Source organism: Balaenoptera acutorostrata, chromosome 6 (genome assembly GCF_949987535.1).
Source record: "Balaenoptera acutorostrata chromosome 6, mBalAcu1.1, whole genome shotgun sequence".
NCBI classification, from domain to species: domain Eukaryota; kingdom Metazoa; phylum Chordata; class Mammalia; order Artiodactyla; family Balaenopteridae; genus Balaenoptera; species Balaenoptera acutorostrata.
This window is the reverse complement of record NC_080069.1, coordinates 74,605,195-74,618,083: the sequence shown is the minus strand read 5'-3', so window position 1 is coordinate 74,618,083 and position 12,889 is coordinate 74,605,195. Positions and strand designations below refer to the sequence as shown.

Below are 12,889 nucleotides of genomic sequence, written 5' to 3'. Positions count from 1 at the left end.
CATCTGAAAAGGATCATACACCATGATCAAGTGGGATTTATCCCAGGGATGCAAGGATTCTTCAATATATGCAAATCAATCAATGTGATACACCATATTAACAAATTGAAGAATGAAAACCATATGATCATCTAAATAGATGCAGAAAAAGCTTTTGACAAAATTCAACACTGATTTATGATAAACACTCTCCAGAAAGTGGGCATCGAGGGAACTACCTCAACATACTAAAGGCCATATATGACAAACCCACAGCTAACATCATTCTCAATGGTGAAAAACTGAAAGCATTTCCCCTTAGATCAGGAACAAGACAAGGATGTCCACTCTCACCACTATTATTCAACATAGTTTTGGAAGTCCTAGCCATGGCAATCAGAGAAGAAAAAGAAATAAAAGGAATACAAATTGGAAAAGAAGAAGTAAAACTGTCACTGTTCACAGATGACATGATACTATGCATAGATAATCCTAAAGATGCCAGAAGAAAACTACTAGAGCTAATCAATGAATTGGGTAAAGTTGCAAGATACAAAATTAATGCACAGAAATCTCTTGCATTCCTGTACACTAACAATGAAAGATCAGAACGAGAAATTAAGGAAACAATCCCATTCACCATGGCAACAAAAAGAATAAAATACCGAGGAATAAACCTCCCTAAGGAGACAAAAGACCTGTATGCAGAAAACTATAGGACACTGATGAAAGAAATCAAAGATGACACAAATAGATGGAGAGATACACCATGTTCCTGGATTGGAAGAATCAATATTGTGAAAATGACTATACCACCCAAAGCAATCTACAGATTCAATGCAATCCTTATCAAATTACCAGTGACACTTTTTACAGAACTAGAACAAAAAATCTTAAAATTTGTATGGAGACACAAAAGACCCCGAATAACCAAAGCAATCCTGAGGGAAAAGAATGGAGCTGGAGGAATCAGACTCCCTGACTTCAGACTATACGACAAAGCTACAGTAATCAAGACAATATGGTACTGGCACAAAAACAGAAATATAGATCAATGGAACAGGATAGAAAGCCCAGAGATAAACCCACACACCTATGGTCAACTAATCTATGACAAAGGAGGCAAGGATATAAAATGGAGAAATGACAGTCTCTTCAATAAGTGGTGCTGGGAAAACTGGATAGCTACATGTAAAAGAATGAAATCAGAACATTCTCTAACACCATACACAAAAATAAACTCAAAATGGATTAAAGATCTAAATGTAAGACTGGGCACTATAAAACTCTTAGAGGAAAACATAGGAAGAACACTCTTTGACATAAATCACAGCAAGATCTTTTTTACCCACCTCCTAGAGTAATGGAAATAAAAATAAAAATAAACAAATGGGACCTAATGAAACTTAAAAGCTTTTGCACAGCAAAGGAAACTATAAAGAAGACGAAAAGACAACCCTCAGAATGGGCGAAAACATTTGCAAACAAATCAATGGACAAAGGATTACTTTCCAAAATATATAAACAGCTCATGCAGCTCAATATTAAAAAAACAAACAACGGAATTAAAAAATGGGCAGAAGACTAAATAGACATTTCTCCAAAGAAGACATACAGATGCCCAAGAGGCACATGAAAAGATGCTCAACATCAGTAATTATTAGAGAAAAGCAAATCAAAACTACAATGAGGTACCACCTCACACCAGTTAGAATGGTCATCATCAGAAAATGTACAAACAACAAATGCTGGAGAGGGTGTGGAGAAAAGGGAACCCTCTTGCACTGTTGGTGGGAATGTAAATTGATACAGCCACTATGGAGAACAGTATGGAGGTTCCTTAAGAAACTAAAAATAGAACTACCCTATGACCCAGCAATCCCACTACTGGGCATATACCCAGAGAAAACCGTAATTCAAAAAGACACGTGCACCCGAATGTTCATTGCAGCACTATTTACAATAGCCAGGTCATGGAAGCAACCTAAATGCCCATCAACAGACGAATGGATAAAGAAGTTGTGGTACATATATACGATGGAATATTATTCAGCCATAAAAAGGGACGAAATTGAGTCATTTGTTGAGAAGTGGATGGATCTAGAGACTGTCATACAGAGTGAAGTAAGTCAGAAAGAGAAAAACAAATATCGTATGTTAATGCATGTATGTGGAACGTAGAAAAATGGTACAGATGAGCCAGTTTGCAGGGCAGAAGTTGAGACACAGATGTAGAGAATGGACATATGGACACCAAGGGGGGAAAACTGCGATGAGGTGGGGATGGTGATGTGCTGAATTGGGCGATTGGGATTGACATGTATACACTGATGTGTATAAAACTGATGCCTAATAAGAACCTGCAGTATAAAAAAACAAACAAAACAACTAATACTAAACTTTCATTGGGTTATTTGTATGGAAATATGTTAATATAAATGTTTCAGACATTACATGAAATTTCTAAAAATCTTATATTTGTATTTGTATGGAAATATGTATGGAAATATGTTAATATAAATGTTTCAGACAGTACATGAAATTTCTAAAAATCTTATATTTGTATTTGTATGGAAATATGTATGGAAATATGTTAATATAAATGTTTCAGACATTACATGAAATTTCTAAAAATCTTATATTTGTATTTGTATGGAAATATGTATGGAAATATGTTAATATAAATGTTTCAGACATTACATGAAATTTCTAAAAATCTTATATTTGTATTTGTATGGAAATATGTATGGAAATATGTTAATATAAATGTTTCAGACATTACAGGAAACGTCTAAAAATCTTATATGTTCTGGTATAATGTTATAAGTAATAATCCTAGTTATTACTTTAAAATGTATATCTCAGAAATAACTAATTTTCTTGTCAACTGCATTATTATGAACTTTCATCAAATCTTTAACCATGGTCATTTTTAAGTCTTTTGTCATTTACAGACAGTTCTGGGTGTACTCTGATGATTTTGCAAATATGTTCCTATAAAAGAGTTTCATCTTCAAGAAATTCATGGAAAAGACTCTGACAAGTACAGGTTTCTGATAACTGACTGTACTGCTGAACTGAATGAATAAGCATTTTCAGAACTCTAATGAAAAACTGATGAACTCATAAAAGTGCTAACAAAAGATCAAGATAAAAAAAAGAAATTAATTACATGGGACTGAGTGAACTGATGAGGATGAGTATAATTTTTGTGACTTTCTGTCTGAATTAAAAAAAAAAATCCCACAAGGACTCAGAGGAAAAGAATATACAAATCAATTTTCACTGCAAAGTAAAGGAGCTGTTACAGTGGAGGATTACTGGACTGAATGTCAATGTTATGACATAGTATAAGTGTGTTTCATGTTTGGTAATTGCAATCATTGTTGCTTTTGTTGTGGTCATCCATGTACAATGCTTGGTGTCAGTCTATCTATCTCTTGTAAAAATAAAATACAGTGTGTGTGTGTGGAAAAAAAAAAAAAAAAAAAAAAAAGTTAAGGAGGGAGAGGATTATCTGGGGCTGTGAAGCCCAGTGGTGGCCGCATCCAAACCCTTGCTATGAGCTGGGAGGACTTCTGTGTGAGGTGGCCAGTGGGATTGTCAACTGCCATGCCAACCAGACATGAAACCAAGAGGCTGGGCACATGGGCTTTCCTTCAGCATTCTCAGAGGGGACATTCCTGCTGACCACCCCTCTGTTACCCCAGGCCCCTTCCAAGGTAAGGGTGGGTTTGGGCTATAAAACCCTCCTCTGATCTCACATCTGGTGTCCTAAATCCTCAGGTCTTCCTCTCCCAGATGCCTCCTTTATCACTTACTCACAGCTTCCCCCCTGGAACTTCCCCAGGGTTAACACGGGATCTTCTGGAATGCTAGTCCTACACACATGCGGCTAGTGGGTGTTGAGGGAGGAGGCCCTGTGGAGGGAACCAAAGGGTCAGGAATGTGACAAGGAGACAGGAACTCCACCTCTGGTCCCCACACAGACACTAACTGCATGTGGCCTTTGCACCATTGGGGGATCAGTGTCCTTTTTGTAGCAATGAGAACCCCCTGCAAAAGTCTGTGATCTGGCTACCTGGGAGGTTGGGAACGTGGAGAGCATGGGGCCCATGGGACCAAGGGGAAGAGGAAGGGAAGGAGGATCACACAGGAGACCAGCAATGGCTACCTTGGTGCCTGCAGCCTAAGACCCAGAAGAAGGGGCCTAGGGCAGGGTCACTTCTCTTTCCCCCATAATCACCAACTCACCCGGGTCCCCTGAGTGCTGGGAGTCAGCAGGACAGGAGGAGACAGGGGCTGTGAGACGTATGGATTATTTCCCAGCCCACCACCAACCTCTCCATCCCCTCTCCCCGTCCCAGGAAATTTCAGACCGACTGCTCACAGTTTTCCACTGGCTTCTGAAAGAAACACAAAAGGAACCTTTGAACTTCCTCATAATCAGCTCTGTGCTGTGATGACCAGCTGCCCACAGGCCCAATCAGTAAACAACGGTTCAACTTTGACTCTCCACACCTTAGTTTTTAAGGTACAACTATCAAAAACAGAAAGGAAACACTGCATTTATCCACAATGCTGGAAGGAGGGAGCCACAGATAAGGCTCTTTTAGGGTGCTAGGGCCTTGAAGCTGAAGGGCCCAGAAGCTTTGCAGAGGAGGTGACACTTGCTGAGGTCGAATTTAGGATTGGCAGGAGGAAGGTTTGTGGTTCTCAGAGCATGGTCCCATACTTTCAGTATCAGCATGCCCTGAGGATGTGTTAGAAATGCAAATTCTAGGCCCCACTGAATCAGAGATGCAGGGGTGGGCCCAGCAACCAGTGTTTAGGAGCTCTCGTCCTCTGTGGAATTCACATACAAGTCCAAGTTTGAGACCACCCTTGTAGTGGTGGTACACTTGAGGGGTGTTTCTAATCATCTTTTGATAGAAGACAAAAATGTAGAAGCCCTCACTGAAGGGATATGCTAAAGTGTCAGCACATGTTTGCCTCAGGCTCTGTTTTCTTTGGAAACTGGACTAAGACACAACTCCAACATGCCGATGCCAGCTGAAAGTGAAGGAACTGTCTATGACAGGTGTTTGCCCATGTCTACCTTCAGGGTGGAAAATCCCGTAAACATAGTTGAATTTTTTAAAAGCACTTAGTGTTTATCATATATTTACGCTTCTACTTTGCTTGAAAACTTATTTAAGGCAAAACATGAGATAACATGGATTATAAGTATGTGAACAATAAAAAGGAAACATGGTTACTAAAAAAAAAAAAAAAAAAAAAAAAAAGAAGAAGTGGTACATGTATACAATGGAATATTACTCAGCCATAAAAAGGAATGAAATTGGGTCATTTGTAGAGACGTAGATGGACCCTAGAGACTGTCATACAGAGTGAAGTAAGTCAGAAAGAGAAAAACAAATATCGTATATTAACGCATATATGTGGAATCTAGAAAAATGGTACAGACGAACCGGTTTGCAGGGCAGAAATAGAGACACAGATATAGAGAACAAATGTATGGACACCAAGGGGGGGAAGCGGGCGGGCGGTAATGGTGGGATGAACTGGGAGATTGGGATTCACATATATACACTAATATGTATAAACTAGATAACTAATAATAAATAAGTAAGTAAGTAAGTAAATAAATAAATAAATAACTTGTATAGCACTCTACAAAAAAAAAAATTCTAGGTTCACAACATGCTTTTCTCTGGCTTGCATTCCTTTGGCAGGCCACCCACTTGATTGTGACAAAGGCTGCTGGTAGGCCAGCTCAGTGGTGTGTAGCTGGCGTGGTTTTCTGGTGTTCAGCCCAGAGCCCACTCCCCAAGCCTTTTTAAAGACTTTGTGAATTCCCTGTATCAAATCCCTTTCTGCTTTAGAGTGGTTTCTTGTTTTTGCAACTGAACCCGGATGGATAGCTAAATATATCTCCAGACCTTTAACTCAGTCATATTGGCAAAGCCCCTTTTGCGACAGCCTCTTCAATAAGTGGTGCTGGGAAAACTGGATAGCTACATGTAAAAGAATGAAATTAGAACACTCCCTAACACCATACACAAAAATAAGCTCAAAATGGATTAAAGACCTAAGTGTAAGGCCAGATACTATAAAACTCTTAGAGGAAAACATAGGCAGAACACTCTATGACATAAATCACAGCAAGATCCTTTGTGACCCACCTCCTAGAGAAATGGAAATAACAACAAAAATAAACAAATGGGACCTACTGAAACTTAAAAGCTTTTGCACAGCAAAGGAAACCATAAACAAGACAAAAAGACAACCCTCAGAATGGGAGAAAAAATTTGCCAATGAAGCAACTGACAAAGGATTAATCTCCAAAATTTACAAGCAGCTCATGCAGCTCCATATCAAAAAAAACAAACAACCCAATCCAAAAATGGGCAGAAGACCTATACAGACATTTCTCCAAAGAAGATATACAGATTGCCAACAAACACATGAAAGAATGCTCAACATCATTATTCATTAGAGAAATGCAAATCAAAACTACAATGAGATATCATCTTACACTGGTCAGAATGGCCATCATCAAAAAATCTAGAAACAATAAATGCTGGAGAGGGTGTGGAGAAAAGGGAACCCTCTTGCACTGTTGGTGGGAATGTAAATTGATACAGCCACTATGGAGAACAGTATGGAGGTTCCTTAAAAAACTAAAAATAGAACTACCATATGACCCAGCAATCCCACTACTGGGCATATACCCTGAAAAAACCATAAATCCAAAAGAGTCATGTACCACAATGTTCATTGCAGCTCTGTTTACAATAGCCAGGACACGGAAGCAACCTAAGTGTCCATCAACAGATGAATGGATAAGGAAGATGTGGCACATATATACAGTGGAATATTACTCAGCCATAAAAAGAAACGCAACTGAGTTACTTGTAGTGAGGTGGATGGACCTAGAGTCTGTCATACAGAGTGAAGTATGTCAGAAAGAGAAAAACAAATACCGTATGCTAACACATATATATGGAATCTAAAAAAAAAAAAAAAAAAAAGGTCATGAAGAACCTAGTGGCAAGACGGGAATAAAGATGCAGACACAGAGAATGGACTTGAGGACACGGGGAGGGGGAAGGGTAAGCTGGGACAAAGTGATAGTGTCATGGACATATATACACTACCAAATGTAAAATAGCTAGCTAGTGGGAAGCAGCTGCATAGCACAGGGAGATCAGCTCAGTGCTTTGTGACCACCTAGAGGGGTGGGATAGGGAGGGTTGGAGGGAGGGAGGCGCGAGAGGGAGGGGATATGGGGAAATATGTATACGTACAGCTGATTCACTTTGATACGCAGCAGAAACTAACACAACATTGCAAAGCAATTATACTCCAAAAAAGATGTTAAAAAAATTTAAAAAAAAGAAAGCCCCTTTTGCTATATAAGGTAACAGCGTCACAGATACCAGGGATTAGGATGTGGACAATTTGCGGGGGCTGTTATTCTATCAGTAGTTACTAAGGTCACTCATACAGAAAGAAAATATTCAGATACTTTGTAGCTATTTGTGTAAATATTAACCAAGAGTGCTTGCTTTAAAACTCCACTCATACGATTATTAAAATAAAAATGATGAAAGATTCATCTTCTTCCACAGAGTGAAGTACATAGTTTCTACAGGACATAATGATTAACTGTACAGAAAAATCAGGAGGGTTTTCTCTCCTGTCACAGCAAATATCCAGCATTTTCTCTCTTTCTCTTACTTACAGGGCAGGCGACGGTCCCATCCTGGTTGTTAGGGATGACTTGTTCTCATTCAGAGATACTGGCTAGCTGTGATGTTAGTGTGGTAATAGCCTACTGGTAGTTTGATTGCACTAAGTATTACCTGCTTGAATAAAGCGTAGTCCTGTCGTGTGGATAATGTTCACTGACGTACAAGGAAGAAGATGAAATTGTGGTCGCCAAGGAAGCAGCTTCAAACAGCGATGGAGTGCTAGGCACCAGGTCCGGCCTGTGTCGGGATCCCAATGCTGGGTGACAAAAAGCAAAACAAACACTCGTGAATATCGGTAAGAAATGCTGCTTTAGTGTATATAATAATTTAAATGAGTCAAAGGCATTCATTCTACATACCAGGCTGCAAATTAAATTACGAAATAACTATGCTCTTCTGAACTGCAGCAGAAATGTAAAATAGCTTCTTGCAAACAGGTTAAACAGAAAGGAAATTGCATTAATTTACAAAATGGCTTATGGAAATGCCATTATGAATGTGCTTTTAAAAACCTAATAAAGTGATTTACTGTTTCGAAAGATGACATAAAAAGCTCCTAGGAGCTTAAGGAGATAATTCGACAGAGATTAAAAGAATGATTGGCAAATGTATAAACAGACAGTGAACTTGCTTTCCTCTCCCGAGGCTATGCCCGTATCTGTGATTCTCAGTGCAGATCTAAGAACTCAGACTTGTTAAGAGCCAAGAAACAAATGCTTCACAGACTAACAGCCAGCTATACCTTAACCCTGTTTGAGCCCACATACATCTCTGAATATTATCCACAGCCCTTCTTGACATTATATTGTAACAGCAAGGCTGCCTTTTTAAAAATGAGAAAACTCTTATTTTTCTTTAAAATGTAGGTACCTATGAAAATACTTATGCAAGAGCCCTCCCTCTTCAGGAAAGTGGAACAGTCAAGGCTGAGCAGTGACCCAGCCTACTCTCTCTTAAGTGGATTTTTTTTTTTGAGAGTTGAATTTGGATCATTTTTAATCATCCTATCCTAAACTTTGGACAAATTCACATTCATTATTGGCCAGCTTGTCAGAGATAGTATTTTGTTTAAAGGTCCAGCCACACAGAACAGAGCTCTTTTAAAAAGAGACATGCACGTTCCCAGAGATAGAACCCTGTGGATGAATCCTGTCTTTAAAGTTCTATAGTTGGGCTCAAGCTGATTTATTTTTCAGCAGTGGAGATATTTTATTTATTTTTTAATTTTATGGAACTATAGCTGACATTTAACAATGTATTAGTTTTAAGGTATACAACGTAGTGATTAGATATATGTATATATTGTGAAATGATCATCACAGTAAGTTGAGTTAACGTCCTATCACCACAGTTACAGCATTTTTTTCTGGTGATGAGCATTTTTAAGATCTCCTCTCTTAGCAACTTTCAAATGTGCAATACAGTATTATTAGCTCATGTCACGATGCTGTACTGTGGATTCTTTTTAATCACTTCCCCAAACTAAACTAAAACAGATGATAATAAATACAATATAACCTTACGGTGTTTCTGGTATTCCTTTACAGGCACAATAGGCTCAAAATTACGTACTGTCAGGAAGTGAACGAATGGAAATTGATCCTAATAGGCACTATCACGTGAGTGTGAGGTTTGGATTTTGGACTTGGAGGGATATAGATGGAGAGGTGGGGCGAGGCATGGAGGGAGAAGGGGGCAAGCACAGAAGGCCTGGACTCTGGACTAGGAATCCAGACACACATTAAAATGTATGAGATGGTGCAGCTGTGCATCCGAGTCAGATCAAAATAAAGAACCGCCATGATGAATAACAGATGATAATCATATAAAAACACAAGTAACAACATGCTCAACATGCAAAAATCAGAAAGGCTTCAATACGACAGTTGGCTAGCAATCTTCAGTATACTTGATCCCACCTTCTCATTAAATACAGAAAAATATGAAAACTCTCAGTAACATAGAAAACTGAATCTGAAAAATAACCTCACATCAGATTCCAATGAATCACTACTAACTATAAGGCGGATAGAGCTAGACTGAGAACAACTAATGCAGACTCAGGTCTTGGGCATACTCAGCCTGATTTCATAAACCAGAGGCTCGCTGAGTGACAGAATACAGAAAAACACTACCTGTCCAGTGACTCAGGCCCAGGTCAGACAGCACCCGAACACTGGGTAGCTGACCCTTAGGAGCAGTTTTTGAAGTAGAGAACTGTTTCCTTATGTGCCCATCCCCTTCAGTTTTTTAAAATAACTAGTGTGGTGGGCAGAATCCTAGGATGACTCTCAATGACCTGCACCCTTGTATAATCTCCCTTTGAGTGTGGGTGGAAGCTGTGAGAATGATGAGATATTACTCCTGTGATTATTTTATCTTATGTGGCAAAAGGAATCTTGCAGATGTAATTAAGGCTACTAATCAGTTAACTCTGAGTTAGTCAAAGGAAAGATTATTCAGGTGAGCCTGGCCTAGTCATGTGAGCCCTTTAAATTTGTGTCTAGAGGTCAGAGATGGTGATGGCAGAGATTCCAAGTGTAAGGGGGATTGACCTGCAAGAAATTCTCCGCCTGACCATGGAGGGGGGCTGCATGGCAAGGAATGAGGACGCTCTTCAGGGGCTGAGCCTGGCCCACAGCTGTTAGACAGCAATGACATGGGACTTCAGCTCTACAACTGCAAGGAAGTGAATTCTGCCAACAACAGGATGAGCTTGGAGGAGGATTCTTCTCCGGAAACCCCAGATGAGAACTCAGCCTAGCTGACACCTTGATCCCAGTTTTTGAGACCCCGAAAAGCTGTGTCGGAGAACCCAGGTAAGCCTTGCTAGTCTTCTGACTTATAGAACTGTGAGCTAATAAATGGAGGTTATAATAAGCTGCTAACTAACTTTCTGGTAACTTGTCACATGGCAAAAGAAAACTAATACAACCCAGACATACTGAGAATGATAGAAAACAAATGATTAAAAACTGGAGGGAAATTTGGTAATGACTTGGTGCACTACGAAAGGGGAAGTCCCCAAGTATAGAGCATTATAGAAAGGCCGAACCTTGCAGCAAACTTTGTAGATGCAGAGAATTGTCAAGATAAACTCATTTAAAAATAGTATGTTAACAGTTTCAAAGAATATGCTCAATAGGTTTTTCTTCAACCTTAAGAGACCTTTTCTGGTCAAGTACCTTTAGATCTAAAGCAATGGGTCCAATAGTTCAGTTGAAAAAAGCATAATTTGTGCACTGCTTCCTATGTTTCCAGACTTTCTAGATGCTGTGTAGTGTATTTATTATACTTATCCCTTAAGATTAACAACTGGACTCAGGGCTCAAACTTTAGAAGCAATATATACATTTTTATTGAGGTATACCTGATAGAAGTCACACTGAGCACACTATTTGAAAGTTTAACTATCACAGTTTAAAAATAAGTTTATCCTAGAAAATTAGGCAGTGTGGTAGGGAGATGCCAATGCAGGGAAGTTTAGGGAAAGAGATGGATGTCTGTCAGAAACTGGAGCCATCAGCTCAGAGAGAGGAGCAAGGGCAATTCAGCAACTCTTGCTGCGATCATTAAATCTGCATAAAAGTTGGTTTATAAGATGAGAAAGAAACCCAACATGGCAGATATGGATAAGTGCTGCAGAAGGGAAAAGGATGAACACACTATTCTAAAGACTGAGGAAAAGAAAATCCCAGAAGAGATCTAATCTTCTACAGGAAGTAAAAGAAATTTTCGGGAAATGTTGGCATTCCCAAAAGAATATACTGATAATAAAATCTAAAATGTCACTTCCTCTTATAGGATTAGAAGAGAAAATCCAAATGATCAACTCGATAGAGAAAAATATTTGATAAAATGTAACATTCATTCCTGATAAAAACTTTAGAAACTAGGAATAAAAAGAAACTTCCTTGACTTGATTATGGGCATCAAATACAGCAAAATTCTTTCTCAGCAGTGAAACATTAGAAGCATTCCCTTTAAAATCAGGATGAGGCAAGGCTGCCCACAATCACTACTTCTATTCATCACTGTACCAGAAGTCCTAGTTAGCAAGTAAGAAAGAAAGAAAGAAAAGATGTGAGGTCTATGCAGTAGCAACAAACAGCCAGAAAAACCAAACCTTAAAAATATACTACCTGGGGAGAGACCTTCAAGATGGTGGAGGAGTAAAACATGGAGATCACCTTCCTCCCCACAAATACATCAGAAATACATCTACATGTGGAACAACTCCTACACAACACCTACTGAACGCTGGCAGAAGACCTCAGACTTCCCCAAAGGCAAGAAACTCCCCACGTACCTGGGTAGGGCAAAAGAAAAAAGGAAAAACAGAGACAAAAGAATAGGGATGGGACCTGCACCAGTGGGAGGGAGCTGTGAAGGAGGAAAGGTTTCCACACACTAGGAAGCCCCTTCACCGGTGGAGACGAGGGGTGGGTGGGGGGAAGCTTCGGAGCCACAGAGGAGAGCGCAGCAACAGGGGTGCGGAGGGCAAAGTGGAGAGACTCCCGCACAGAGGATCGGCGCCGACCAGCACACACCAGCCCGAGAGGCTTGTCTGCTCAGCCGCTGGGGTGGGATCTGAGGCTCAGGCTTCAGAGGTCAGATCCCAGGGAGAGGACGGGAGTTGGCTGCGTGAACACAGCCTGAAGGGGGCTAGTGTGCCACAGCTACCCGGGAGGGAGTCCGGGAAAAAGTCTGGACCTGCCTAAGAGGCAAGGGACCATTGTTTCGGGGTGCATGAGGAGAGGGGATTCAGAGCACTGCCTAAACAAGCTCCAGAGACGGCCATGAGCCGCAGCTATCAGTGTGGACCCCAGAGACGGGCATGAGACACTAAGACTGCTGCTGCAGCCACCAAGAAACCTGTGTGCAAGCACAGGTCACTATCCACACCTCCCCTCCCGGGAGCCTGTGCAGCCCGCCACTGCCAGGGTCCCATGATCCAGGGACAACTTCCCCGGGAGAATGCACGGCGTGCCTCAGGCTGGTGCAATGTCATGCTGGCCTCTGCCACCGCAGGCTCACCCCGCATCCGTACCCCTCCCTCCCCCCGGCCTGAGTGAGCCAGAGCCCCCGAATCAGCTGCTCCTTTAACCCCGTCCTGTCTGAGTGAAGAACACACGCCCTCAGGCGACCCACAC

At 40.5% G+C, this 12,889-nt stretch overlaps 1 protein-coding gene across 5 annotated transcripts in view; it reads right to left on the bottom strand.

Moving 5' to 3' along the window:
* PIP5K1B (phosphatidylinositol-4-phosphate 5-kinase type 1 beta) overlaps window positions 1-12,889 on the bottom strand; it is a 349,897-nt gene that overhangs the window by 70,578 nt on the left and 266,430 nt on the right. For all 5 annotated transcript variants that reach the window (XM_057548627.1, XM_007182239.2, XM_007182240.3 and 2 more), the window contains one exon: window positions 7,848-7,992. In XM_057548627.1, coding sequence (XP_057404610.1) covers window positions 7,848-7,992 — 145 coding nt within the window. The remainder of the gene's footprint in view (window positions 1-7,847; window positions 7,993-12,889) is intronic.